The sequence below is a fragment of the Aptenodytes patagonicus genome, chromosome 18 (genome assembly GCF_965638725.1).
Source record: "Aptenodytes patagonicus chromosome 18, bAptPat1.pri.cur, whole genome shotgun sequence".
Taxonomy (NCBI): Eukaryota; Metazoa; Chordata; class Aves; order Sphenisciformes; family Spheniscidae; genus Aptenodytes; species Aptenodytes patagonicus.
This window is the reverse complement of record NC_134966.1, coordinates 6,789,259-6,817,136: the sequence shown is the minus strand read 5'-3', so window position 1 is coordinate 6,817,136 and position 27,878 is coordinate 6,789,259. Positions and strand designations below refer to the sequence as shown.

Here is a 27,878-nt window from a genome sequence, read left to right as displayed (position 1 = left end):
CCATTCGGCGGCGGCCGACAGCTCCCCCCGCCGCGGCGGCCCTGCTTAAAGGGGCCGCGTCCTCCGCCCGCGCCCCCGCCGCCTGAGGCGCTCCCCGGGGAGGCCGGACCCCCGCAGGCCGTCGCTACGGTCCGGCGCTCCCCTCCCGCCGCCGCGCCGCCCGCCCGGCTGGCTCGGCGCGGGGAGGCCCCGCCGGTGAGACGCGGCCCTTTTAAGAGTCCGCGGGGCGGCTCGGGGAGGGCATCGATCGGCGCTATAAAGGGCGGGCGTGCGGCGGCCGCGCTGACAGCAGGGGCGCGGCGCGGCGGGAGGCGGCTGCCGGCGCCGCCATGGACTTCAACGTGAAGAAGCTGGCGTCGGACGCGGGGGTCTTCTTCTCCCGCGCCATGCAGGTGAGGCGGCCGGGCCGCAGCGCGTCGCCGTGGCAACGGCGCCCTCCGGGGGGGGGGGGGGGCTCGGGCCTGCCCGGCTCCCTCGGCCGGGGCTCGCCTGCGGCTGCCGGGCCTTCCCCCGGCAGCATCTTCCCGCTCCCTCCCTCTCTCCTGTCTCACAGACACGGAGCGTCCCGCGCCGCACCCTGGGACCCGCGGGCCGAGGCCACAGCGGAGCCAGGGCGCTTTTTTCCCAGCCCGAGGGAGGCTGGAAAGTGGGTTTGGAGCTGGGTGGGTCTGCTTGACTGAACCACAGCCCCGGGAGCAGCCGCCGCTGGGCACCGGGGGCTCCGAGCGGTGCTGAGTGACCCCGAGCAGGAGCTGAGCTGAGGCTGTCTGGTAAAGGTTAACAGGGCACGCGGCCCCAGGGATGCTCCTAGCCAAAACCTTGACTTGAGCGGGGAGGGGGGGAGAGGAGTGTGGAGAGGACATCGCTTGCCTCACGGTCGTTGGTTTTAAAGAAAAGCTTATCTTGCAAACAGCTGCTCAGTTAGCTGTGCCCAGACGCATCAGGGAACTGCGCCCTTTTGCCAGGGAGATGTGGCAGAGGTGGCCTTGCAGATGGTCTGCACTTCAGTCCCTCGGGAGGTCAGGGAGCAGTAGCTCCCAGGCCCTGGCAAAACACGGTACCGTTGAAGTGATGCTTCGCTTCAGTGAGCTGCTGAGACTGAGCAGGTAGTGTCTCGGTGGTGGGCTAACGTGGCATCGGGACCATCCCTCGCAAACTTGAGATCAGGAGCTGCTTGGGGATGAAGTGACCCCCTGGAGCTGTGGAGTGAAGAAACTTGGCTACCCGTGAGGAGCAAAGCGTGCAGCGGGTGGTGAGATGTGGCTGCTGAGTCTGTCCGCTCCTTGGGCGTAATAACTGGAAAACTGCTCTCGGTTGGGCAGGAGAGAGGCAAGTCAGAGTTGGTTGGGATCCTGCCAGAGAAGTGAAGTCCAGCTGGTGACTCTGGGACTGGGCAGCTTGTTCTACCTATTGTGTGGGGGTTGATAAACAGAGCAGTGCCGTCTTGTTCCAAACCTTCTGCGCAGTGGAGTAATTCTGGCTCTTTTAGGAACTGGTCTCCTGTAAACAGATATCACCTCCTGTAACCGTGCCAATGAGTCATATGTTATGAAAAAGAGAGATATTAACTACAGGTGCAAAATAAGGAGCAGATGGAAGGCTTAAAGATGCTCTTCTCATGCAAATGACCTTGGTAGCAAAAGAAAGGAAGAAATGCTGTAAAGAAATCTTGTGTTTAGAAGCCTTATTGTAAGTCTCTGATAAGTGGGTTTTAGCTTCAAGGCGTAGGAAGGAGACAGGCATGGGAACAGTGTCTGCACACAGTGATTCTAGAGCAAGGAGGCGTTTATAAATAGGGGCTTCTGCCTGCTACACCTACTCCACATAATCTCATATATGAATATTCATATGACTAATTACAGTAGTAATTTCTTGACACAAAATGGGCAGTTAGTACTTGTGGACAGCATGCAGGTGTTTGTGTAAGGAGGGGAGGCTGGAAGGAAATGGATTGCTGAGGCTGAAAACCACTTTCTGAAGTCTGATTGCTGGGGAAAATAGGCCTATTTGGGCTGTCCCCATAGAGTCCTGCTGCTAGTGTGGGTGAGCACTGCCCTTATCTCCACCAAGAGCCAGAAATCACAGTTGAGGTCTGCTGTTGGCAATGAGGATTAGGTTTGTAGCACTCTTTAGCACAGCAGATCTTCCAGGAGGGGAATAAGACCTGCCTAGAATAAGCTCAGTTTTCTATAGCATTGGAGATGCTTTCTTTGGCTCCAGGCATTTAACAAAGCGATGTTTTACTGGAACTGCAGTGACTGGGAGATAAATGGACTAGCCATTATGTGCTGTGCCACTCAGACAGCATTAGCTATTGCTGTCTGAGATGTCTGGCCAACACAGAAGAGCTTAACTCGAACTGGAAGAAGGGCTGTAGCATTGCTCAGCAAGGGGGGAAGGAGGCAGAGCATGGTCAGCACACCACCTCTGGGGTGGCTTCCCTGAGGCTTAGTGCAGGAGCAGTCCTGGTTTGAAACCTGTCAAATACAACCTAATGCAGGTGCTGGCTGAAGGATTTTGGGCTAGGCTTGACCTCTCTCATGACCAAAAAGAAGAAAAAACAAACTCAAAAACCCACTGCTGCCTTTACACGGCTTTTCCTAGGCTCAGGCACCAGTTGGCAGGGCTCCTACTTGAGGAGAAGCTAGGCAGCTTGAAGGGCTTGTGTGCTCCTGGGTGGGCAATCCTGTACCCGTCTCCAGCAGGAGCAGGCCAGAGGTGGCTGTGACAAAGCAGCTGTATGAGCAGTAACTATCTTACCAGGCTCATGTATGCGGCTCCCTGACCAGGCGGTGCCTTGTGGGCTTCATGGCATCTCTTACGTTCTTCAGAAAAAACAGGTAGTAGAAGTAGGTGAAGTAGAGGAGGGAGGCGGTGGTCAGCACTGCTGCCCTGCGAGTGGGGAACAAGCTTCTAGGCTTGGGCAGCTGCAAGGATAAAGAGCTCTTGTAGGATTCAGCATCCCACTCAAGGATGTACTGTATTGACACTTGCACCACCAGTCACAGCCATCGAGTAAGCGTCTTCAGAGGGGATGCAGCACATAGCCCCTAACAGCTCTGTCGCCTGCAGAGATACTTCAAACAGGTCACGCTCTTCATCTTCACTGAAGAAGAATAAGGCCTTTCTCTTTGATCAGCTGCACCTTCCAGTTATCAGTAAGTGGGTTTGATCCCAAACCTCTGCAGAGGAAGCTATGCTAGCAGCTCCAGCTTCCCTACAGAACTGGCATCTCCCCTTCCAAAGGTAACACATTGGATGTCTCTGTTCTAGACAGGCTGCAAGCCAGGCTGTCTCGGGGATGTCTGGAAATAATTGTAGGTGTTTGTCTTTTGTCAGTTCTGATGTAAACTGGCTCTGGGTGAAATTGCCCAAGCATGAGTACAGCTTTTGGATGCTTATCCCACTGCTAATGTAATTACTACTAGCAGCTAGAGGTTGACTTATTCTATCTTGAAGCTCCTGAAGAAAGACAGACTCCCCCATCTCTCTGAACTCAGGTGATAAAACAGACTTTTCCCCTCTGCTTGCTGACCTTACTGGGGTTGGTACCTTGGTTGCTGGACACCTTAAAAGTCAAGAGAACAGGAGGTGACTTAAGAAAAGGGTTTTGAAGGCCAGAGTTATGGGACAGAGCATGTTTCCGTTTGAAACATGCCTATGAATCCATGAGGGGAGTATTTTTTCCCCTCCTAAATGCCTTGCTCATGAGTTAACTGAGCTGTCCTGCTAATGGCTTCCTTCTGTCCTCTAGCACAGTTTCACTTGGCTCACAGCCTAGCTTTCCTGACTCCTGGTGACCAAATACTTGAAGCATATTCTGTATCTGGTCCAGAGCTGTTGAGATTCAGGTAGTTTTTAGATGCTGACTGAGCGGCTGTGGCTTCTCTCCTCATGCAACAAGGTGGGAGGTAGATTTGCCTGAACTGATTCTGTCATGCCTCTGGTCACTGCAAATACAAATGTTACAATAGCCTGGGCATTATGAAGCTGTTCAGAGGCTTCAGAAAATCCATCGGCCCAAATCTACTGGCAGGTGCAGGAGACCATTCCTGGTTTAAGACTCCTGGCCCTGGTTTGATCTTTGTGATTTAAGGTGGAAAGTCATAAGTAATGTCAAGCTGGAAAAACTGGGGACCCTGCAAGTGGTATGAGGGCCTGGACTCTGCCACCAGATCCTCTGCAAAGGGGCTGCAGCTACCCTGTCAGAGCTCACAGCATACAGGCCTGGGCCAGCTGGAGTGGAGAGGGATGGAAAAATCACACAAGTCAACTCACGCTGCGTTTTGCAAAACAGCTATGGTGTTGGCATAACTCAGCGGGAGCACTGGGATTTTATTCCCCTCGCTTTAAAGGGGAGAAAGGTGCTAATGCTTTCAGCAAAGGAAACAACACGTGCTATTTTAAAGCCTAACCTTGATGGCCTTTAGTCTCTAGGGCTGTAGGCACAGCCTTGTTTGATATTGTAGCTGTAGTGCAGAGGGACCCATCCAGCTCAGCCCTACTTGCTTACCCTCCTGACATCCCAGGAGTGTCTCTACCAACTCTTGGGGAAAGGGGAGTTTTCCCCCAAGCTGTGAACGCAGGCAGCTGCCCTAACTGCAGTCCAGCATGGTCTTGCTTCTTTTGGGCCTGTCGCCCAAGAGCTGCTCTCCTGATCTGTCAGCCTGCTTGCCCGCACAGGCCCTGATAATGCATCTAGCATTCCTGCCGGCCAGCCAAGCCTCCCAGAGGAAACCTAACCTTTGGCTGAATTATTGATGCCCTGGAATGCAGCATGACTCTCCTCTTCCTGGAGAGCGAGAGTGGCACTCGACAAAAGGCTGCCCTGCATTATTAATCACCTCATCGGCTTCCCTGCACAAAGACGGGACTGGTGCTCAGCTGGATCAGCTGCAGGGATGGATCAGTGGGGCCTCTCACACCGTGACCTGGCACGTGATCCCAGGATGCAGATCCTGGAATTGGTCCAGGGCAGGACTGTTGACCCAACCGTCAGGTCCTAGAAAACAAATGGGAGTAGTTCGGCTGCGGCAGGATGGAGGAGCTTAAGGTTCCCAGGCACTGCAATTGCATGTGCTCTGCCCGCCCTGACTCTCTCCCAGGTGGATACGCACCAAGCCTGTAGGTCAACTTGATACAACCAAATAACACTCCCATTTGTGGCAGCGTGGAGTATTTGGTGCTGCAAAAGACACCAATGCCTCTAGTCCAGGAGCAGCAAGACACAAAATATTTTTAATCTGTCTTTTTACAGTCCGGAGGCATGAGTGTATTATCAGCTCGTCTGTTCTCCTGCATCTCTTGGCCTCACAGTGAAATCTTATGACTGTTCAACGGGAAGAAAAAATAATGAAATTTCTGTAAGTGTTATGAAAACAAATTCCTAGGAACCCAAGCTCTTTATGGGGGAGTTCTGCTTGAAACATTTGAGTAGCCAGACTTCATAAACTGCTGCTGTTCTACCCTGCTTGTCACTGGGGACACTGACTTGGGCAGCCACTTAAGAGGGGATCAGCAGCTGAGACCTGTGGCCACCTGAAAGCTCAGATCTCCACTTGCACCAGATATAAGAAAGAACCAGTTCATAGGATAAGGCGGTGTAACTTACCTCTAATCTCCTTCGCTGGCTATGCTTTCACGAGAAGCTTCATCTGATCTCACTACAAGCTGCTTCTGCAAGAGGTGGTCCTGCTCTCCCCTGCACCTGATGGCACATTCCCAGTACTGCTGTGTAGTCGAGAGAGATCTGCCCAAAAAGTCATGTTAGAGGTCAAGTTGAGCTAGATCAGTGACTCCCTGTGCTCAGACAAGGAGGTAGAAGTGTGCTGCAGGGGAGGAAAAGAGCACCCTCTGCAGCAACCCTCAGTGAAGTGGTACCAACTGCCCCGAGGCCGTGCCTGGGTCTGAACTTTGCAGCATAGCTGACTTCTTTCTGGGCAGGGGTGAGGGAGGCACTAAGGGAATTAAGTGTAAATGGAGCAACAGCCTCCCAGCATGTGAGCTACAGCCTCCCGTGCCCTTGCACCCACTTCATGACGTTCATGCCCTGCTTTCCAACTCTGAAAGAAAGCCTGAATAAGAGATTGTTTTCTGGCCTGACCCTTTGGAGCCACAGGCTGTGACTGAGATTCCTGCCCGTCCTCCCCTTCTGGCATAGCCCAGGCTTGCAGTGATCATGGTGCGGGTCCTCAGGCCTCTTGCAAGACAAACAGCTTTAGTGCCTGACCTAAGAACTGAGTGACTGAGTCCTGGCTGCTCCCTGGCCAAGTGCTGTGCAAATGACCCATGTTATTCCGCCGCACCGGGCAAAGGGGTGGGTTGCAGAAAACAGACGCAAAGGATGGCGATGCTTGGAGATGCCGCTTGTGAGTATAGCAAAGGACCCCAGAGCTGGAGTGATTCAAGAGGCTGGCAGCAGCACTGTGGAGATGCTGGAGGGCTTCAGCAGTGATCTGACTCTGCAGCAATGCTGTAACAAGCTGACAAGAAACTGGGTTTAGGCTTGACAGCTCCAGGGCAGATGCTGGTGCAGGAGAGTCTAAACTGCAGGAAGAAGAGCTGGAATTGAAAGTGAGATGAGATTTCAAAAAGCTGTCTGGGAAGGGGGGGCGAGGGAGACTGTTATACTTGCATCAAAGAGTCTTGGCTTGTTTAAGAAAGCTCTTAAACAGATGACTGGAGAATTGGTGCCAAATACCTGGGAAGCCCCAGTTTGCTGCATGGCAGTGACTCAGCCCAGCCTGGCAGAGTCTGAAAACAGCCCTGGGCTCCCAACAGTGACAGAGGAAGAGAGCCTCAGCCACTCACACATGTCTGATAGTCATGTGCGGCCCCCGAAGACAATCGTAAACGTTGGGTACAAAGCAATACAAACACCCTCTCACCTCGAATCTGCTTTTAGCCGTGTCCAGCAATAGCCATGGGGCCACGGCAAGACTGAGGTGAAAATAAGTGCCAGTAACCAGGGGCTACTGGTGCTGAGGAAGAGACTAGTGAAGCAATCCCTGGTCATGCATGGTTGCGAGTCCTCCGTCCCCACTGAGCTGCAGGAGGGAGTGTGACTGTCCTTGCGGTTGAGTATCTGTCACCGCCGACATCTGGCAAAGCAGTTCACTGGCTCTAGCTCGAATCTTGCCCAAACAGGTCACTGTGTAAACATACCTCCAGGGCTTGTATATCTCGGACATCTAGTAACATTTGCACGCAGATGGTAACAGGACTCCTAAAGGCTGTTTGCCTGCCTCGTGTGCTCGTTCTGGGCTTGCTCCTTATCTCACTTTGTTCCCAGCATTGTACTGTGTGTGAACACAGCTGGGGCTGTTGGGCAGCCACAGGAACAGAGCGTGCCAGAAAGCCTTTCAGGAGGGGCAGCAGACACCAGACCAAGACCCCATGAAGAGGGCATCTTGGCCCATCTAGAGCTGAGCTGTGGGACAGGGGAGAGGAGAACAGAAGCTGCACATGGCAGATCAGACAGGAGTTATATTTCATCTAAGAGTTTTAGCCAGGCTTTAATCTCTTGGCACCTGACTGTACCAGGTATTGTACAGTACCACGTCCTGATAACTCAACAGTGGCACCAGAGGTCAGCAACAAGGGCCAAAAAGGACAATTGCAACCTCTGTAGGATCCCAAGTGGCATAGCTGTCTAAAGGGGCCTTTTAGTATGATCCAACAAGATGCTGGTTCCATCAAGAGCAGGAAATTGTGCTTAAAAATACACTGAACTTGGCCAACATCACTGAGAGGCGAGTGGAAAGGGATGGGATGAGATGAGAGGGAACAGGCTCTTCTCTCAGAAGTCACCCAAGGAAGCAATGGGGGGTGTCCAGGCCATCTGATGCTGCACCTCCAGACCGACAAACCTTGCTTGTCATATGTCACTGCCCAGTATGAAAACACTGAAGACTTGCACAGCCTGCTTTTCCCTGCTGCTAATTTTAAACTTAAAAGGAATCACGGAGGGAGGGAGTGTCCATTGCCAGTATGAATCTGAGTGCTGAGAGAAGTCAGACACCGTTACATTTCTCTCAATACCCTGCTTCAGAGCCTGTCCAGCCTGCATGTCCTAGAGGAAGTCACTTGCTGGAAGTGGTTTGGTTTTTTTTAATCTAAATCCTGAGTTTGAGCCTCCTTAAACCTCAGGTGCTCAGTTGGCAGCTCGCTGCCAGCAAGGCAGGAGGTGAGCTGGGAGGCAGCGCTCGGACACTGTCAGTCTGATGGCTGTCAGAGGGCACTCACGAGCCCTGTAGCAAAACCAATGTTGTGTACATGCTTGTCTAATAAGATGAGAAGAAAGCCTGACTTGTGAGGTGGTCGTGGCATTCCTGATCCCATTGGATTTGCAGGACATAGAGTTGGTTAGGAGGAGGTGAAAGGAGTTGGCACCTTGCCTCACCTGAAGGGTGTCTGTTGCTCTCCTGCATGAAGTACTGCAAGCCATGTGCATATTTAAATAGATTCCTCACAACTAGAGTATTTTTGTACCAGACCTTATTAAAAGTTATTATTCTGGAACACCTCTCAAACCTGGACTCTATTTTTAGCTTAATATTTGTTCCACTCTTGGGCAAAAATTTGCCATCTTCCCCTGAAAGATGCCTGGGAACAAAGATGACACCTTGAAGGCTTTTTAGCCTTACTCTAAGATAAATGCGTGAGACAGAAGAAGCCTCAGTGTCTCTTAATAGCCCTGTAGCACACTAATTTTGCTTTAGCAGAACAGACCTTCTAATGACTACCTCCTTCCTGCAGTTTACTGAAGAAAAGTTGGGCCAGGCTGAGAAGACTGAACTAGATGCCCACTTTGAAAACCTTCTGGCCAGAGCAGACTTCACAAAGAACTGGACAGAGAAGATCTTGCGTCAGACTGAGGTTCTGCTGCAGCCAAACCCTAGTAAGTCCAGCTTCTACTGCTTGAAGGACAAATCTCTCCTGCAGCTCAAACAGTGTTAAAAGACATGCCCTCTGGCAGAGAGCCCTGTTCCACTGAGTTTGTGGGGGTTGGAAGACACGTGTCTTTGCAGGGCCTGTCCTTCCTTCCCTATGTAGCTGAGAGATGCCTGGGCGTGCTCCTGAGGACTGGGAGATGGTTGGAAGGGAGGGCACACCTTCTCCCAGTGCACACCTTCTCCCAGTGCACACCTTCTCCCAGTGCACACCTTCTCCCAGTGCACACCTTCTCCCAGTGCACACCTTCTCCCAGTGCACACCTTCTCCCAGTGCTGCTGTTTGCTATCCAGTGCATGATTGAGGACTGTATGGGGTGGGCTACCATGAATGCCAGTTCCAGGGGCCCCTCCTTCATCCTCCATCCTGTAACTGCTGGTGGTGTCCTCACTCCAGGTGCCAGAGTAGAAGAATTCCTCTATGAGAAGCTTGACCGGAAGGTGCCTTCCCGGGTCACCAACGGGGAGCTGCTGGCACAGTACATGACAGAAGCAGCTAATGACTTTGGGCCAGGGACGCCTTATGGTAAGTCAGCCTGGCTAATTAAAAAGCCCTGGGAATCCACCCCTTCCTAAGAGAGTATCCCCACTACTGTTTTGGGTTAAGACTTCCGCAGCATGCCTCTTGAAGGGGGCAGGGTGGCCTGCTCCCCCTGTGGCAACCTGCCTATTAGCGTGTCAAAACTGATGCCAGAGCAGGGTGTTTTCTAGCACAGCAGCGAACAGCCCATCTGGAGGTAGGAAGTCAAGTCTTACTCCACAGCAAAGCGTGCTCCATGCTGCGGGGGAAAAGGGGCAGGGGTCCCCCCATTCCCAGTACGGTCCTCAAGTCTGGCAGAGCTAGAGAGGAAATAGACACGCGGGTCCAGGGTAGCTAGTGGAACTGGATACAGGACACAAACTATTCTGTGGCTTTCTAAACTGGCCTGAACAGGGAGTTGCAGTGAATGGCTTTAGCTTTGTCCAGTTTGAGCATATTTTTAGTCTAGGGTGGTATCTAGTTGCACAGAGTCTTTCTAGACTCTGAACAGGAGAACCATCCTTTAACTGTGTCCTGCAAGCGGAGGGTGGAAATCTTTCTCCAGCAGAAAGAGAACAGGAAAACAGATTGGGAAGGTTGGTGCTTGGCTACAAGCCTCAACAGGCCCCTTCCTGACCACAGTGCGTCTTTCTGCTCTTAAATCCTAACAGTTGCCCCTTCCTGGGGGAATTTTGGACTTCTTTAAGCAGCAGACCTGCACAGAAGCACAGCCTTAACTTCCAGCTGTCCTTGCCTCTGCCACGAGCTTTGTTACCGCTCTCCAAATCAATAGTTGTTCAATAGTGAGTCCTGTTATAGGCAGAACAGCTCTAACTGCATCTATAGTCAGCACTGCCTAATCAACTCATTTTTTTTCTGCTCTGGTGCTTTTTAATTTGCTGCTCTGTTCCTGTGCCTCTGTTTTATGAGACAAACAAAGATCATTGTGCGCAAGCAGGTGTAGCAGTAAAAGGACATCAGTGGAGTAAGTGCCTCAGCAGATAGATAAGATCAAAGCTGCACTGGGAGCAGCTAAGAAGAGGCCTCAAGCTAAAAGCAGATTGTAGTTAGAACTGAAGCTGGTGCGGTACAGGCATGGTCACCTTGTCCAGGCAGGGTACACTGTGCCTCTGTCCCCCAACACTGGAGCCTGGTAGCTCTGGGTGGGTTGGCTGAAGCCAACACAATGTTAATTGGTTTCTCCTGGAGTTGAAGGCTCCTGTTATTGCAGGGAAGACCTTGATAAAAGTTGGAGAGACTCAAAGGCGCTTAGGTGCAGCAGAACGGGACTTCATCCACTCTGCCTCCATCAACTTCCTGACCCCGCTGCGCAACTTCCTGGAAGGGGATTGGCGAACCATATCTGTAAGTATGGTAGCAGGGAAGGGGAAGCTTGTCATGTCAGCGGAGATGAGGAGGGTGGGGGGAGAGGGAGACAGCCCTGGAAGAACTCATTTTCCTTCCCTATGAGAAAGGAGGACTCCATATCTCTCCCCTCAAAGAATGCAAGGATAGGGGAATAGCAATCCTAGATCTGCTCAGGGCTCCCTCTGCGGCAGGGAAGGATAGCCAGCTGATGTGCATGAAGAAGGTAACTCCTTTCCCAACTCCTGCAGCTTACTGGGCACCACCCACCCATAGGCTGCCCTGCTTCCAGAAGGTTAGCCTGTATCCCTGGCAGCCAGGCCCAAAACTCTTGCTAACGAGATGAACATAGCAACTGCTTCTTTCTCCCTAGCATTTTTTGATAAGGAAATAGATTTGATTCCTAGATGATACCTTGTCCCTTTCCCTCCCCAACAGCTCCTAAGCAGTCTGCTCTTATCCCATTTTCTGTCTCTTCCAGAAAGAGCGGAGGATCCTGCAGAACCGCCGCCTGGATCTGGATGCCTGCAAAGCCAGGTTGAAGAAAGCCAAAGCTGCTGAGGCAAAAGCAGCGGTAACTTTTTCCCTCATTCCCCTCCCTGTCCTTCTGGTCCCAGGGCTTGGCTCACATGAGCAATGCCACATGCTCTCTGGACAAAAATTAGGCTACCCCACTATGTCCTGGCTCTGGCAGGCATGGGTGGAGGGGATTGCTCATTTGGTATGCAAGGGATCTGGGAGCAGGAGCCACGCGCCTGTTCCTCAGATGCCTTCCCATGGGGGAGTTGTTGAAACAAATAGTTCTGAGCTTCCAGAGTCTGGAAACGTCTACTTGACCCAGGGTCCTGTCTCCTGACTGCTAGTGGCTACTGGACGATTTGTGCTAGTAACTAAAAGGCTGCATCTTCTGAGGACTTGCTAAGTTTCCCTGGGGATCTCAAAGCAAGCCAAGAGAGAGCTGAGCTGGGAGGTGCGCAAGGGGAGAGCATGCTGGGGCTCTGCAGCAGTCCCAGGCTTTCAGACTAGTTAAGATTCTGCCAACTCAGTCTTCCCCAGGCAGGAGTGCCAGGGGAGCCTGCAAGGGCTGGCCGGTGTCAGGCTGTCTACCAAGAGGTCCTTCCTTCAGCCTCTCTACTCACTTAATTCATGGTGCTGTCTAGTTACAGGCTAGTCTTGTCCTCTGGCTTTGGGGAATTCATGGCAAGTAAACTAGCAAAGGTCCCAGGTCAGAGCAGTGCAGAAGGGACTGGTAAGTCTGCCAGTGTCACTGTCCGCAGGCCTGAGCAATGGGGACAAGCGCTTCAAAGTGCTTGTCTGAGGCTGACAAGACCTGTCAGCTCAGGGTGCTCCCTGGGCCTGAGGCATCTCCTGGAGCTGGGCTCTCCCTGGGCAGAGACGGTGTAGCAGGAGGCAGAGAGGATGTAGCTGGGCACTGATGGGTTCCCTGGAGGGCCTTGTTGAAGCAGATTGCCATCCTGTAGCACTCTGGCTGTTGGCACAAGGACTTGCCAAGTTCTGCTTCTAGCCTGGGGCCAGGAGCTCAACTAGCAAATGTGTGCAATCACAACAGGCAAGAATCCTTGTCAGTCAGTCTCTGGGATGCACTGGGATCCCAGCCTAGGAGCCCTGCCATGAGCCCATTTTCTAGCCATCTGCTCAGCTGGGCCTCTGGCCTCGCAGCTCCCTGGGAGGCCAGTTCCCAGGTGTTTTCCCTTTTCTCCAGCTCTAACTGCATACATGCCATATGGGGAAGCTGTGCTAAGCTCATCAGCCTCCATCAGCAGGTCTAACAGAGTGCTCAGGCCTATGTGGGAAAGCCATGAATAAAAGTGATAGCTGCCCTTTTAAAAAAAGCCTCCTCTCATCAGTCAGGTCACCCAGCTCCACTGAAGGTAACTTCAGGGATCCCCGTTTCCCCTTCTGAAGGGGACAGTGCCCCCAGTCTCAGTGGGAAGTGGTGGCCATTGCTTTATCTTAGGCTCCAATCAGAGCAGGAATTCAGATACCTCCTGTGCTTCCTCCCTTTCCACCTTCTCTTTACCTTGCTTCCTACATGAAGTGATCCCAAGGCCTCTCACCTGCACACAGACCCTTGGGTGAGGGACTTCCCTGTAGCTGGAAAAGAAAAACTTGGTTTCCCCCTGGAACTGCAGGGCTGGGGTGCCCCAGGCAGGATGCAGAGCCAGTCCAGGCTTTCCAGGGTGTTCACCCCAAGCCACGTTTCAGCCACTCTGCTTCTTTAAAACAGAGATCACACAACAGAGGAGCAACCTCAGCTGCTGTTGTGGGCACCCGTCTCTTCCCCAACTTAGCTTAAAGGTGGGGTCCCTGGCCTCAGGGCTCTGGGTGCCTCACTGACTACTAGAGGACAAGGCACAGGTGGAAGCTCCCAGCACAGGGGGGAGAACTGCTGCCTCTGCTCTAGGTGTGTTAACTCATCATTAGACAACGTTCCCTGTAACATGCCTGGAGTCCTGTGTCACACCTCTCTATCCAAGCTGGCCTAAAGTATCACACCTCTCCCAGCTCACCACTCTCTTGCTGCTCCTCCCCTCTGTAGTGCAAACTTGCGTTCCTACAGCTTCTGTCTCGTGACTGACCCTCCAAGTGCGCTGCTGCCCAGACCCGTGAGCTGCTGTTCGAGTGTCTGGGCTTGTGCATTTCCCTCAGACTTTGTGCTTTGTCCTTCCTGTTGATGCTGTTTTGTTCACTAACCTTTTTGTTTTGTTTCTTTGTAATTTGCTCAGTGTGAGGGAGATGTGAGTATTGACTGTGCTAACAGTGCTGTGATTTTTTTTTTTTCTTTAACACCTCTCATTGTCTCTTTCTCATTTTAAATGAAAATTCATATCTCCCTTGTCCCATTGGGACTGGCCCTGGAGCATGTACTGAGCATGGTCAGGGCTGTGGCTGCCTGGGGAAGAAGGTGCTCCAGAAAGATGGGAGCATCTGTTGGCTGCCTGCAGCCCCTCTGGAGCATGCACTCGGTTCTATCAACGCTGCTTGCAAGCAGTGCTCAAGAGAGGCAGGGGCTCCCGGAAAGACCCACGCAGGCTCCTCTGGCTGCAGGCAGGAGGAGGGTCGGGTTGGGTGGCAAGTCCCTCTCCTGGAAGGGAGGCAGCCCAGAGACAATGACAGGCAGGTTGATCTGTTTGCGGTGCTGTTCTGTCCTCCAGGCTCCAGGGCTCTGCCCGTTTTCCCTGTTAAAGAGCGGAAGGGGGAGGGAGGTGGGTCCCTTTTGACCACTGCTTGCAAATACACCTTCTCCATGCACAGGAGTGCAAGAGCAGCTTGCCTCCTTCATCCCATGTGCTGTGACTAGTTTTGGGACTCCCTGGAGACCAGGGAATGGGAGGAGAGGTTTCTTCAGTTGCTTTTGATCTTTTCAAAAAAAAAAAAGCTATTTCTGTGAAACATCTCTTCTCCCCACAGGGAGGGGTCAAGCCTAGTTGCTGTGCTGGCCTCAAATCTCACTGGTGCATTTTTTTCTCCCTATATTCAGGTTTGACTTGTAGTAGGAATCGCTCCTCCTTATTCTTTCCTCCAGCCATCCCCAAAACTCCTGGATGGTTTAAAAAAAAATCTCTTCTTGTTGGGACTGCCTGACTGCTCTTCCACACACTGGTCACTCATTCCAGCAGGCTGCTCGGGACCCAACAAATGGGGTCAGCGTGTATAAGTAAATCTGGGTGAGCTGCAAAGAGATTAACCTGGGAGAGGAAACGTGGGGCCTGAGAGGATTAACAACGTAGCTGGGTTACAGCTGGATTGCGTGCCAGCCTTGCACACCAACCCACTGCGCAGTAAAGGCTGGCCAGGGGGATACCCTGATCCATCACACTGGTGTGGTGGTCCTGATGTAAGCTAGCTCGTTGGCTTACCTCTTTGGGTGATGCTACAGCCAAAGGCCATCCTAGGAGGAGGCCTAGTCTTAGCTGAGCTGAATAGAGAGACCATGTTAGTGATGGTTAGTGAGCCCACACCTGTGTGGGGGTGGACTGGATCCCTTGCATTCCCAATGAGGAAAACCTCCAGAGTGCTTAAGTCTTCCTGCCCCAGGGCAGAAGTTTAGCTACGGAGAAGGTGGCTTGGAGGTTTTCATCCCAGAGGTCAGAAAACTCATACGCTACCTTTGGCAACAGCAAGGCTTTGGACTAGATCTGCTTTGGCTAAGCCATGCCCCTTACTGAAAATAGCAGATCTGAGTCTGTTAGGAGGAAACACGCCCAGAGGCTTGGTGAGAGTAAGAACAAGTAGATGTGTTTCTTTAAAAGGCATCGTGGAAAGGATGCTCTGACGCTAGTAAACATGCCTGCTTTAAGGACAAGGCCCTGTACAGGGACACTTTAGGACTGTAGGCGGGAAGCAAGGGGAAGGAAGGTCCTGCCCGCTGGACTGAGCCAACATGACATGAGCAACCTGCTGGCTGCAAGGGAATGGGAAATGCATTTGAGATTGTGCTGTCTCATCTCCACTCCAACTGGCCGTCGTATGAGCGGATAGCTGTAAGTACAGGCAGAGTTTCTAACAGTAGAAATATCTGCTGTTCGGGTACCAGGTGTGACTGCATGAGCCAGTCCACCTCCTGCACAAGCCTGGCTTCCACCTGAGGAGAGCTTCCATGCACTGCTGCCCAGGCTGTTGGGAGAGCTCCCTCCTGCCATCCCATAAGAATTTGAACTAAGCTCCCAGCACAGACAGGAGAAAAACACTAGTCCCTTCTTCCATCCGTTGCCCAACTATCGACTCTTCTGCGTGACTTGTACATGAAACTCTATTCCCCCCACTAGGCTGTGCCTGACTTTCAGGAGACTAGACCTCGTAATTACGTTCTCTCCGCCAGCGCATCAGCGGTAAGATTGCCTCCTCCTAGATGTTGCCTCTCCAACCTCTTCCTGCCCCTCTCTTCACCTGACTTAAACTCAGACCTAAAATGTTTTCAACATTTTAATGTGACATGGGCTGCTCAGGGTTCCTCTGACTCAACCTTAAGGATGCGGATCACCCCTGTGGGGGTGCATGGTCAGGGTCTGGCACTTTTGCTGCGTGGTTTGCTTTCCAGTTTCTCTGCCAATCTAGTGGGAATCTTCTGACTGGTTTTTTTTTTATTGCTAGTGGAGCAATTGAAAGGAAAAAACCTCAAAGGTTAGCCTTTCTGGATGGTTCCAGCTGTACACTGGCAATGTCACGTGCGTGACTGCCTGATCAGTACTGTGGTGTCAGTGCTCAGAGGCTTTGTAGCTGGTCAGGAGAAGCAAAGGTGGAGGAATCTCTCTGCCACCCATCGTGTCAGTAACGCAGTAGGCTGACAGTGCAGGCTTGTCTATTCTGCAAATAGAGGTCATTTTTTTTTTCCTTTCATCTTGGGGCCTGTCTGTTGGCGGCTGTTATGCAGTCAGATGCGCTGGGGGTGGGTGAATAGCCCGTTGCATCTCTGCTGTGTTGCACTGAGTGGTTGTGGTCAAGCAATTGAGTTTGTGCTGTGTTCATGGCTCCCCATTGCACAATGTCACATTTCTCGTTAAAATGTTGAAAACTGATCATCTTGCTTCCTAAATAGCGTTCAGAACAACACTGATGCCTGTTAATAGAATAATCTGGGAGTGGAAGGGCTGGGGAGTGGGATCTGTAGATATGAAAAAGGACAGCTGAGCCTTCTAGCAAACAAAAAACGTCATGGAAACAAGTTGGATTTGGTTAATGGGAAACCCATCCCATTTGGAGAAAGAGGTATGTCTGAGCTGATAGCATCAGTGTTAGTTCCCAGGGGGATCTGTCCTGACCTTCTTGGAGAGTGATGCTGGGATCAGATATAGCTTTGCACAATAGCTAGAAAACTATTTCCATGGGTAACAGGCCCGGTGATGAGACTCCTTAGGAAGAAGCTGATACTGGTGATGCTGTAGCAATTGCCCAGTTTCCATCTCTCCCAGTACAGCAACTAGCAGCAAGGCTGTGGCTCTGGTTCTCCCTTGGAAAGGTCTGTTCCCAGGACAGCACAGTAACGGCCTAAAACTGAGCTCTAGGAGAATCAGAGGAGAGAAACTGAGCTTTCCCTGCCTCTGAATAGCTCTGGTTAGACCAGGGTATCCTGATCATTCCCCGAGGCTTTCTGAAGCAGACCTGAAGGCAAGCATCTGCATAATTAGCATCTCGCAGAGTGCCCAGATGCTCAGTTGAACATGTCTAGTCATCGCCAAACTGCAAGCTGGTCTGCTTTTGCTGTATTGCAAAGCTGTTCCGGGGAGCAGATGCCAAGCACAGTAACATGACAGGAGAAATAGATTTTGGGGGGTTTTTAGCCCACAGGCGTCTACCCTGGCACGTCTCTGCCTAGTTCAGTGGTCCCTCTTCAGAGCTCTGCTAGAGACGCTCTGACAGCAGTGATGATGATATGGGACAGTTAGAGCAGGGCTCTAGGAGACCGTCTTGCTCTGGGTAAGCAGCCAGCACTGACCTTGATCACTTCATCATGTTTGATGGCTGCACAGCAGGGCCTGCTACCAGGAGTGCCTGTAGGAAACCTGCTGGCCTGGCCAGCAGTGGTCCTTGTGGCTTCCAAAACCATCTATTTCAGAGGTTGCAACTGGCGGTTGAAGTGCCACCTGAAGTCCAGCTGCACTAGCAGGGGTGACTTGAGTAACAGTTGGCATCTCTCATTAGCAAAACATGGGCTGAGCCCAGACTGCTCCCCAGCTCCCTGCAGGCAGGACTGCTTTGCAACAAGCTCTCTAATCCCAGCATTCATCCCAAGGGGTCAGGCACTGCAGCAAGGTAGGAGCTCCTCATACTGTCGCTCCGCTTTTCTTCCAGGCCAGAGTCCTTGTGCTATTTTAGTCTTAGTGTGTACTGGCAGTATAAAGCAGCGGCTGCTGCTCCCCTTGCTGTTGAGCTCTGCTCCCTTCTGGAGGGAGAGATTGCTTATGCCCAGGTAACAACTTTCTTACAGGTGAGCAAACAGGTCAGCTCTCTCCTGGACCATATGCCCTCAGCAGAGCTCTGATTTGGATGCTAAATTTATGTTGTTGTTTTTTGGAGAGGTGGATAACATTGTGCTCTTATTTTCTCCCCTTCCCTAACAGGAGGGCTTAGATGGAATTAGATCCACCTGGAGATAAGCACCTCCCTGGTTTCATATGAGTTGGAGCCTGAGGAGCCATTTCTCCTCTCTCCCACACTGACCTTTTGTTTTTGTGTAAGAAGGTGTACGTGGGCTGTGTAAGCCTCAATATCCCTTTCTCTCAGACCCTGCCACTTGCCATGCGCTGTACTCCTAGGAACGATTCCAAGAAAAACATATTGAGTACCTTAAAGAGGGTTCCTCTGGCTGGAGCTGGGGTGGAGGTAGACAGGCGCAGATCATGGCCTTTTCTGCTCCCTGAGCTGTCTGAAACACTTCTGACTAGAGCCGCATAGTGCCTTCGCCCAGGGATAGATCTGGGCAAAGCTGGACTGCCCCAGAGCACCACAGGGACAGAGCTGGAGATTGCACAGCAAGGCCAACAGAAGAGAAACAAATCTGGCTACAAATTCAACGGGTACTGCAATGATTAAATGGGCCTGAAATGGCTTAAGTGCTGTCTACAGCATCTAAGTAGGAAGACCTGTGGCCAGAGTGAAAGCTTCCCATTGCCCCTGTAGTAAACCTTGCTCCAAAAACACGAGGGTGTGCTGGAGACACCTTGTGCCAGAGCAGCAGTTCAGGCTAGGACCTGCTTCTCAGCTGCCTACAAGGATCTTCCCGCCATCTGCCTTCCAGAGTAGGAGCTCTTAGACTGAGAAGGGGAAGGGGCTTGTGTCCCCACGCATGGCTGAAATTGCCCAGGCCTTATTTGAACCAGTTCCTGCTTTGCAGTAACAAAACATCCTCCTAAAGGTCAGAGAAAACACCCAGCCTCAGCGCACTGAGCGCTGCACAGGGACAGCCTGCGATCGTAAGGCTACAATAACTCCACTCAAGTAAGAAGAGGTGCCGGTCAGGCTACGTACCGTGGAACAGGAGCTGAGCTGCAGGCCAGGGGGCAGAAGCCAGAACAGGAGCAGGCAGCAAGCCAAGGAGCCTGGCATAACACCTTCCTGCTTCAGTCCTTCACCAGTGCAGGCAGCTCCTGCAGGTGCTCCTTGTATTGTCTGGTGAAGTTGTCTCTGCACCTGGGGCTGCCACAGCCCATGTGAGGGCAGTTGCTGGTGAGCAAACCTCAACAAGGTTCAGTTGGGAGACCCTGGGTCTAAACAGCGTGTGTTCTCCCTCTGACACCGCAGCATCCAGCGCAGGGTTTCCCAGGTGCCTGCAGTGCAAATTCAGCCATGCTATGGTGAGCTTCCCTGATCTGCAAAGGTGACATCAGAGGGTGAAGCTGAGGTCCTCGGAGGCCATCTCCCCCGGCCCCACTGACGTGGGGTGTTGCTGGCAGGCTGGTGCGCTCCCAGTTGATCCAGGGGGATTTCTCTCCATGTTGCCAGGGCTGAGGGAGTAGTTGTCTGCTGAGGAAAGGCCAAGCCGAGGACCTCTGGGAAGGATCAATGTGTTTTTCTACCTCTTCTCTCCCTTTCCCATCGCTGTGCGTGACTTTTGTTGTCAACTGTTTCATGTCCTGGAGCCAGATCCCAGCAAGCAGCTGGCAGCGTTCTGCTGCCCCGAACGTGCGCCTGTGGGTGAGGAGAGTAGGAAGGAGTAGCGTGGTGTTTTGCCCGGCTCAAAGGCAGCATCCAGCCATTGCTTCCTCCTTCCCATAGCTGAACATGCCTGTTGGTAGCGCAGACTGGCTGGATTATGATCCCGTTAACCTGAGCTCTCTAGACCAGTGGGTGAGGAACACTGGCCCCTGTCTGGCTTGAGCTCACAGCAGTTCCCAGGCCCTGTTCATGGGCTCAAGCGGCTCACCTGTCGCTCTGCAATCCTAAAAGAAGGGCTGTCCTTCAACATGAACCTCTGCAGGCTTCAGTAAGGTAACCCTTGCTGTTCAGAGGACTCTGCTGCTTAATCCTTTTCTTCCTGGAGCCCGTTGAATGCAGTTGCTGTAACAGCCCTGGCAGGGACCAGAGCTGGAGTGCCGCTGGCTCTGGTGTCATGGACTTACTCTCCCATTGTGAAACTGAGCTCGAGGGTGCAGGAATGAGGGGAAGGGGCATCAATCTGGCAGCTGCTGCTGGGTGAAGGGCTAGTTTGTCCCTGGAGTTGGCCTGCTGTGTCCACGGAGCGTCCTTGCCGATTGGTGTTAATGCCGAGTGCTTCTCGACGTCTCCAACACTGATCTCCTTTCCTGTTGCTCTGTGGCCCCTACAGCTTTGGAGCGACGAGGTGGAAAAAGTAAGTACCCAGCTGAAACTGTGCTCAAACCTTCTGGGCATGCTGGTGGTGTTTAGGGGGTGGGGGTGCTGTGTGCCTGCACACATGCAGGGGAGGATCAGTGGGATGTTGCTGTTGTCAGCCCCAGGCCTGATCCTGCAGCTGTAATGGTTCAGTGCGACTCTGACAGTGGCTTGGGAAGAGCCTGCCCCGTGGGCCAGTCGGCTGTACCTAGTGTGAGAGACTTCCTAGGCAAACCAGGCGTGCGTATGTGATAAAAAGGCAACTGAGAGCCCTGCACCGGTGTCGCAGGAGCAGAGGTGATGGGCTGTGAAGTGATTCAGCTCTGCTCCTGCGGCAAAGGCCCTGCCTGCTCCACTTTTGCATGTGCCATGCATTAGCCTCTAGTAGCCCCTTGCCTGCTTGTTGTGGGGTCCGAGCAGGAGCTCTGAGCAGAGCTGAAGCAAGGACAGAGTGTTTCCCCGCGAACAGCCCCAGCTGCCGGAGGGAACAGCTCTGTCAGGAGGGCAGGGTGGGAGGTTTGGAGCCTGTCGTGGAGTTGACTCTGTCTGGGTGAGCTGCACTTCCCCTTCTGAGTGGATCCATGGAGACAAAGTCCCAGATCTTGTTTATTTTCTGGACTCCGCAAGGGGAGTGTGACTCATCCGTGAAGATGGATGGAGGGCTGCTAGTGGACTAGAGATCAGGGTGAGCTCTGTGTGGAGCTCCAGCATGGTATGGAGCTTCCAGAGACACCTTCTGGGATCCCGTTGCCTTTCGTACCTCAAACACCCCCAGCAGACGTTAGCCTGAAGCCTGAACTGCAAGGTGGTAGAATGGCACGTTCCTGCATGCTGCGCATGATAGCAACCTATTACTGCCTTACTCTAAATGCATCATCAGAGCAGACTGGCTGTTTTTGAACCAGCTCATCCTGTACTTTAAATCCTTCAGTCCCTCAAACAAATAAGCAGACTGCAGTCAGCTATAAGCATGCAAGGCTCTGTTCCTCTATCCTCTACCTTTGGTCAATCCTGCTTGGATAGACCAAAGTATGTCAGGGAACTTCAAAGTTCTTCGTGTTTTGGAGAAGCACAAGACTGGAAGGGACCTCCCAGGTCACGGTCCAGTGCTGGCTTTATGGGAAACAACATCCTGCAACTGCTCAGAGCTAGCAGGGAGAGGCAATGGGTCAAATCCCAGGCAGTGCCAAATGGAGCTGGGTCTGCCTGTCACAAGTTTCAAATAGCTCTGCTGCTACTGGAGTCTCTGCTCAGCTCACTGGAGCAAGAATCTCTTGGTGCTTAGTAAGGCTCTGTACTGGTATTTCCTGTTACATTCCTCCTTCTCCTTTAAATAATCCCTTTCATACAGAGGATGCAAGAAAATAGATCAGTTGTAGCTTAAAATAGACAAATTTGATTAAAAGACAGTCAAAGCATTTCTTTGTTCTAGCCTAGCTGTGCAACAGTACTGGTAATGCTGTTACCAGATGAGAGGTGTAGTGGCCCGCAGCAGCGCCTCCAGCTTGCCCTGCTGAGAAGGCTGGGTCTCCTCTGGGGTGACCCTGCTCAGGAACGTCAGCGATGTGGCCTCTGCTCTGAGACTATCAGCCTGTCTGGATTAGCTCTCCGGGGTCAAATCCAAACAAGTCCTGGGCCAGACTGATCAGGGCATTTCCAAAGCAGCAAAAGGAGCTCTGTCACAGAACTGGTGCCGTGCAGGAACCACGGTACCGAGGCAGGCAGCCCTCCGATTGCTGCACCCCCCTGGAGAAAGGGGAGAAGGACACAGAACCCGTACTCCTTCCAGCAAGCTGTAGCTGAGTGGACATCACTCTTTTGTGCCATCCTAAGAGGGAACTGGCACGTTCTGCTTGGTGTTAAGGAGTAAAGCGTGCCAGAGAGAACAAAAGTGCCTGTTTGCCACCTCTTTCCCTCTGGCAGCGGGGAGGGGAGAGCAGGCACCAGAGCACCTGACTGTTCCAACACTTCTGGAGCTCTTCTCTTTGCAACGATCCACCTGGGTATTCTGGTACTGCAAAACTACCCTAGTGTTTGTTGGTGTGGGGGGAGAAGTGTTCTGTCTGTTCGGTAAAGAGGGTCTCCAGTATCAATCTGTCTCTGAATTCCCAATGTCTGTTGCATAGCTGCCTTCTGTTAACCATTGTTTAATTCCTCCGAGCTCAAAATAAATAACTAGCTTCAAAGGAGAGCCTTGGGTAGAAGTTGGATTGGGACGTTCATCTCCATTGCGGAGAGATGTAGTTAGTAACAGCAATTTAGTAAATGCTCCCTGGCCTCAGCCTTTGTTCTATGGTAATAAAAAGGATACCAGCAGAAGTTGTGCTTTTGGAGAGACAGTTAGGGAGGTTGTCACATTCTGATGCCTATAGGCTTGGGGGGGGGGGAGGTTAAAAGGACAGGTGCTGGCATGGGACTGGTTTTCCACATACCTCAGGATTAACAAAGCCTCTCCATCTTCACGTTCTAGTCTTGTGGGAGTAGGAGCTTCCTAGCTTGATGCATCAGTCTTGAGCTGCCATTCCATGACCTGCAGTGATCCAGTGTAGGATCAAGCAGGAATCAAGCCGAAATACAGCCAGAGGCCTCTGGGATTCTCACCCAGGGTGTCTTGTGCCTGATGCTCAGTGTCACTGGTGCACGTGGCTCCTACTGAGCCAACAGCACACTTGTCTCAGTGCCAGAAGGGAGGGGGGGGGTTGGAGGAGGTGGGTGTTGCCTCTCCCTGGAAGAGGCACAATAGCGGTCCTTGCCTTGTGCTGTCTTGAACACCCTGTCCTGTTTTGCAGGCAGAACACGAGCTGAGGCTCACGCAGACCGAGTTTGATCGACAGGCAGAGGTGACACGTCTCCTGCTGGAGGGGATCAGCAGCACGCATGTGAGTCTTCCTAGGTAACTGAAGGGGTGACAGGGACTACAGAGACTCTTGGCCCTTTTCTAGAAGAATGCCAAGAGGATGGCGGAGCCCTGCACTGGGAGTAGAGGTAGAAGGTGTCATAAATTTGGATGCTGGAATGCTCAAACTAAAAACATAATGAAGCATGCACAGGCAGTGCCACTGTGACACCCGCAGTTCTGCTGTCCTTGAGATGTTTCCAAGCCAGAAAAACCTTGTTGTTCTCTCACTAGAGCTGTGGACTAGCCACATGGGCATGGCTAGAGTGCCAGGAGCAGCCTCCTCTCTCAGATCACCCTTGGGCCTATGCAACATTCCCAAACTTAACAAATTAGTGTATTCAAGCCAACCAAGTAACTCTTTTAAATACTGGCCTGCACAAGTCTGCTTCCCGTGGGGGTAGGTAGCAGCTGCAGGAAGAGAGTTCCTGTGCCTGGCACCCAAACTCATGGACCAGCTTATGGTACTTCTCCCTCCAGGTGAATCATCTTCGCTGTCTCCACGAGTTTGTGGAGTCTCAGACCAACTACTATGCTCAGTGTTACCAATACATGCTGGACCTGCAGAAGCAACTGGGCAGGTGAGACAAGAGACTGCTTTTACTTCTCTAAGGGTTACTCAGCTGGCTACCCCTAGCTCAGGCCTCCTTCCCCATCCCGCATCATAATGTTGGGTAGAAGTTTTAAAGCCCCCTCCAAGCTCTGACACAGCTTCTGAGCTTACAGAATGATGACCAATCCTGGTGGTATTGCATTTAGAGCAGGCTAAATGCCATTGGATTCATCTGGGTTTTATACATTCATCTCAAAGCACGATGGCCATGAGAGTTTGAACGTTCTTCCTCTAAATTAGTTATATCACATGGGAGACAAATTCCTGTTGCCAAGCAGCAAGCCTGAGTGTGCGTAGCTGCAGCAGTAACTAATTCCGTGCTGCTGGCTGCACATCCCATGGGCGCGGGCAGGGCTGTTTTGTCTGTCAACCTGTCGCATCAGTGCGGTGGCCTGACCCAGGAGGGGCTGTTGTCTCTGCGTGATCACTCACTACTCCTGTTCCATTCTTTTCCATGCTTGCAGCTCCAAAGGAGAAATGTAAGTAGGATGTTGCACAGGAGTGGCTCTAAGAGCTCTTCACCTCAGCCAAACTCTGGAGTCTCTGCAGACTCGCTACAAAGGCCAGCAGGGGCCAGAGCTGTACTCCCTTAGTACAGAGGGGGGATTCCTACAGATAAACGAGACAGAGCCCCATTACTCTATCTAGAGAGCCCAGAAAGCCTGGGAGCCTCCAGTTGTGGCGTCCGGTTTAACAGCAACAATGACTGTCCCTTTCCTGAAGAACTAGCAGACTAAACAGAGAACACGGACCACGCGAGAGCAGGGCAAGGACACAGCACAATGGACCCAGCGAAACAGCTGCAGGGCCAAGAATAGCACCTGCCCAGACCCCCCTCTGGTGCCACACTTCACTCTCGTACTCTGCAAGTTAGGTGCCAGTCCTGTAACAGGACACTGGAATCAAAATAAGCAGACAAATATTACCTGTTGCATAGTCTCGGCACCCAAGAACTGAGTGCATTTCCCCCCTCAAAGGGCAGCGTAGGTATGTTACAGCTGTTAGCTGGAACTCTTGAGCATCATCTCTGCAGTGTAACTACTGAAAGAAAGAGCTCTTTCTTGGTTCCTCATACTAGAGCCTTACTGAACTCTGCTTTTTTCTCCTGCGTAAGATTTTCAGGCACATTCGTAGGCAACGCAGAATCCACATCTCCTCCCCCAGCTGCTACCTCTCTTCCAGCTGTCGCTGCTGCCACACTCCCTGCTGTGCCTACTATTCCAGTTGTGCCCACGATTGTTGGGGTGCCTAACACCATGGCAGAGAGCGTCCTGAACCCAAATGAAGTCAAGCCTCCTGCCAGTGGGACACGGAAGGCCAGAGTCCTCTATGATTATGAAGCAGCTGACAGCACCGAGCTGGCACTTCTTGCAGATGAGGTTGGTAGCTTTCCTTTGCGTTGAACTTTGCTTTAACTGCCTAGCAGCCCACTGCATGCTCAGCAAGGTCTTGGTTACTTTTCCTGCCCCTAAAAACCCTGTTTTATGGAACTGCTAATAGTCTTTTCCTTGACACTGGTATCTGCTGAGTTTCAGTGAGCTTGTGCTCATGGCCATTTGCTATTTAAGAGTATCACCCCAGTAACTCTTCTATTCCTATTGGAGTCTAGTTGAACCCAGCTAACAAAATACCCCAATACTTAGCATCTTCAGTGACCCTCAAATATAGCTACCTTATCTGAGAGCAATGGGATAAGCTACTGGCTGGAGGCCTGGTCTAATCATGCTGAGAAAAAAGGAAATTCAGCAAGTTTCAAAGTCTTTCGTTGACTAGACTGAACTTTTGTATTCAGAAGGGGTGACACAGCAGTATCACGCCACCCTGTATGTGAAAATACCTTAAGTCAATTTGGAAAATGAAAAGGCAACAGGGACATCACTGGGCAGATTTCTGTAGATCTCCTATTAAAGCTGCAGATGGCTCCAGGGAAAGGGCACAGATGCCTGCTAAATGAACTTCAGGAATTAATTGTTCTTTCAGTACCCATCTGACCAAACCTCTTGGCGCTGTCTGCAGAACAAGGTCCTGTCTAATGCCGTCTTCTCTCCCCAGATGATCACTGTGTACAGCCTGCCAGGCATGGATCCAGACTGGCTCATAGGGGAAAGAGGGAACCAGAAAGGGAAAGTTCCTGTCACTTACTTGGAACTGTTAAGTTAAATGTCTCCAGGAAGATGAATGTACAAGCAGAATGCACCCCTCATCTGGCACTTCTAATGCGGATTTCTTCATCCGAGACCATTGCTCTCTTCAGGGTCGACACTCCATTGCTAATACAGGAATTGTGGGAAAGATGTGGTAAAACTGTTACAGTAAGGTTTTGGGAAAGGGCTGATGGCACCCAAGACTGAATTCGTTAACTACCAGTGCAGCCTGCTTTGAGGTTAGTCTTGATGGCGCAAGATTCCTTGATGACTTTTTTCTACCCTACCCTAGTCTTGTTTATCGCAGTGGCTTCCCCAGGGCCAGCAAGCTGTCTCCCTCAGCAGCTGCTCACGGAGTTTAAGTTACACTTCCCTTGTGTCTGGTGTGGGTTAGTGCCTGTCTGCCCCTCCCGTCCTCTCCGTTCTTCAGCAGTAGAATTGCCCAAGTCAAACCATCAAGCATTCCAGTGGGGAAGCGTCCCACACAAACCCTCTGACATGTTCTAGCTCTTAAGGCAAGGAAGCTGAATCTAAGAATTAACAGCCCGTTAAACCCGTCCACCTTGCTCACCTGTGGGAGAACAGTAATGCAGGGCTCTCTAAGAGCCATGCTTACTATCGTGGTGCCTGATGGCTTCAGTCTAGAACTGTCCCCTGAAGCTGGAAGGAAATTTCTTTGTGAAGACCAACCTAATAACATAGGGCCTGTATGTCAAAAACCAAACCTCAGTGCAAGGGACCATGCATCTTGCTTGCATTTCCTCTGAGAAACTGCTCTTGGACTGCAAAGAGTTTACAAGCCTTTTTACAAGCTTTGCTCCCGGTGTTAATTGTCCAGGCTTTTCTTTCAGTGTGTCTGTTCCAGGCATGTTTTAGCCTGACTTTATTTTCACCCTAGATCACTGATTTAACTATTTCCCCTCCCATCTCAGCAGTGAACAGACTTGGTGCATCCTAGTACAGTAAGGGGTAATCCCACTTGCTGTTATCTCCAAGAATGAGCAATTCCTGGCCATGCACACACTAAACAATCCAGGCTGCCCTTGATGTACGTGGTGGTTTAGCTCAAAGGGAGTGCTCAGGTGTGTATGCCTTTTAATCCTATAATGAGCTTTTCAGCTAGAGCTCGCCTAAAGGACTTCTGCTGCTGTGTAACTAGTTTTCACTCAAGCTGGATGGAAGAGACTCACCTGCACCAAGCTCTCTGTTCACTACCCTTCCCCTCAGTATGTCAAAACTAACTTTGCTTGTTTGTTGATCTTTTGCACTTTCCCCAATGGTGTCGTGACCACTCTAATGTAACAGGGCACTGAGCACCTGTGTATGTAGGGCTCATGGTTTTCAGCACTTATTTGCCAATAAACAAACTGCCTGACCTCCTGCCTCAGCGTCTTGTGTGGGTTCAGGGCTGCTCTTGCTCTCCAGCCGTGCGACTGCAGGCTGTAGGGACAAGCAGCGCCGGCAGGGAGGCAGCTCAGGTATCCCTTCTGCTATCCCAGTCTTGGAAGCCAGGTGGAAAAGCAAAACAAAGCTGTCAATCCTTCCTGTCCCAGCTGAAACTCTCAACATGCCTTAAGGTTGTTAATGTCTTGCAGTTCCTTTCCCAGATGACACATCTCAGTTGTACTACAGATTCAGGAACTCTAAGAAACAACAGCTCCTCCTTAACCTGAAGCAAAAATAGAGCAGCAGTATGACTTTAGCTGCTGAGAGACTAGAAATGCTATCCTAGATCTAACAGACTCTTTTTCGTTGTTATGGAAACTAGATCTGCTGCTAATTTAAAATCCTAAAGCCTTGTCCCTAGCAGCCAGCTTGGAAAGAACTCCTGGGAAAAGCAGCTGTTGAAATGCTCTGTAGTGGAGCAATAGCGCTCAGTTTTTCTACAGTTAAACTCTAATGGAAGGGAATGGGGAAATCACACCCTGCTACTGTTTTAGTTAGTCTTACACTTGCAGTGATTACCACTACCACAGTTCTACGCTTTTGTAGATCTACCCCTGCCTATTTCCCTTCCAGCTTCCAGTATGCATACCTTTCTCTCAGGCCAGGAACATCCCTGCTTCCCTGTTACTCC

At 51.6% G+C, this 27,878-nt stretch overlaps 1 protein-coding gene across 6 annotated transcripts; it reads left to right on the top strand.

Annotated features, from left to right (window-relative positions):
- Window positions 1-300: 300 nt before the first annotated feature.
- On the top strand, window positions 301-27,177 carry SH3GLB2 (SH3 domain containing GRB2 like, endophilin B2). Of its 6 annotated transcripts, XM_076355097.1 has the most exons (12): window positions 301-392; window positions 8,758-8,899; window positions 9,349-9,477; window positions 10,703-10,836; window positions 11,318-11,410; window positions 15,627-15,689; window positions 20,123-20,146; window positions 22,938-23,027; window positions 23,525-23,625; window positions 24,122-24,136; window positions 24,772-25,036; window positions 25,710-27,177. In XM_076355097.1, the coding sequence occupies exons 1-12, from the start codon at window positions 330-332 to the stop codon at window positions 25,815-25,817; spliced, it is 1,227 nt and encodes a 408-aa protein (XP_076211212.1). In that variant the 5' UTR covers window positions 301-329; the 3' UTR covers window positions 25,818-27,177. The 6 variants fall into 6 exon arrangements, with proteins under 6 accessions (XP_076211212.1, XP_076211214.1, XP_076211213.1 ...); XM_076355099.1 differs by lacking the exon at window positions 15,627-15,689; XM_076355098.1 differs by lacking the exon at window positions 24,122-24,136.
- The last annotated feature ends 701 nt before the right edge of the window (window positions 27,178-27,878 follow it).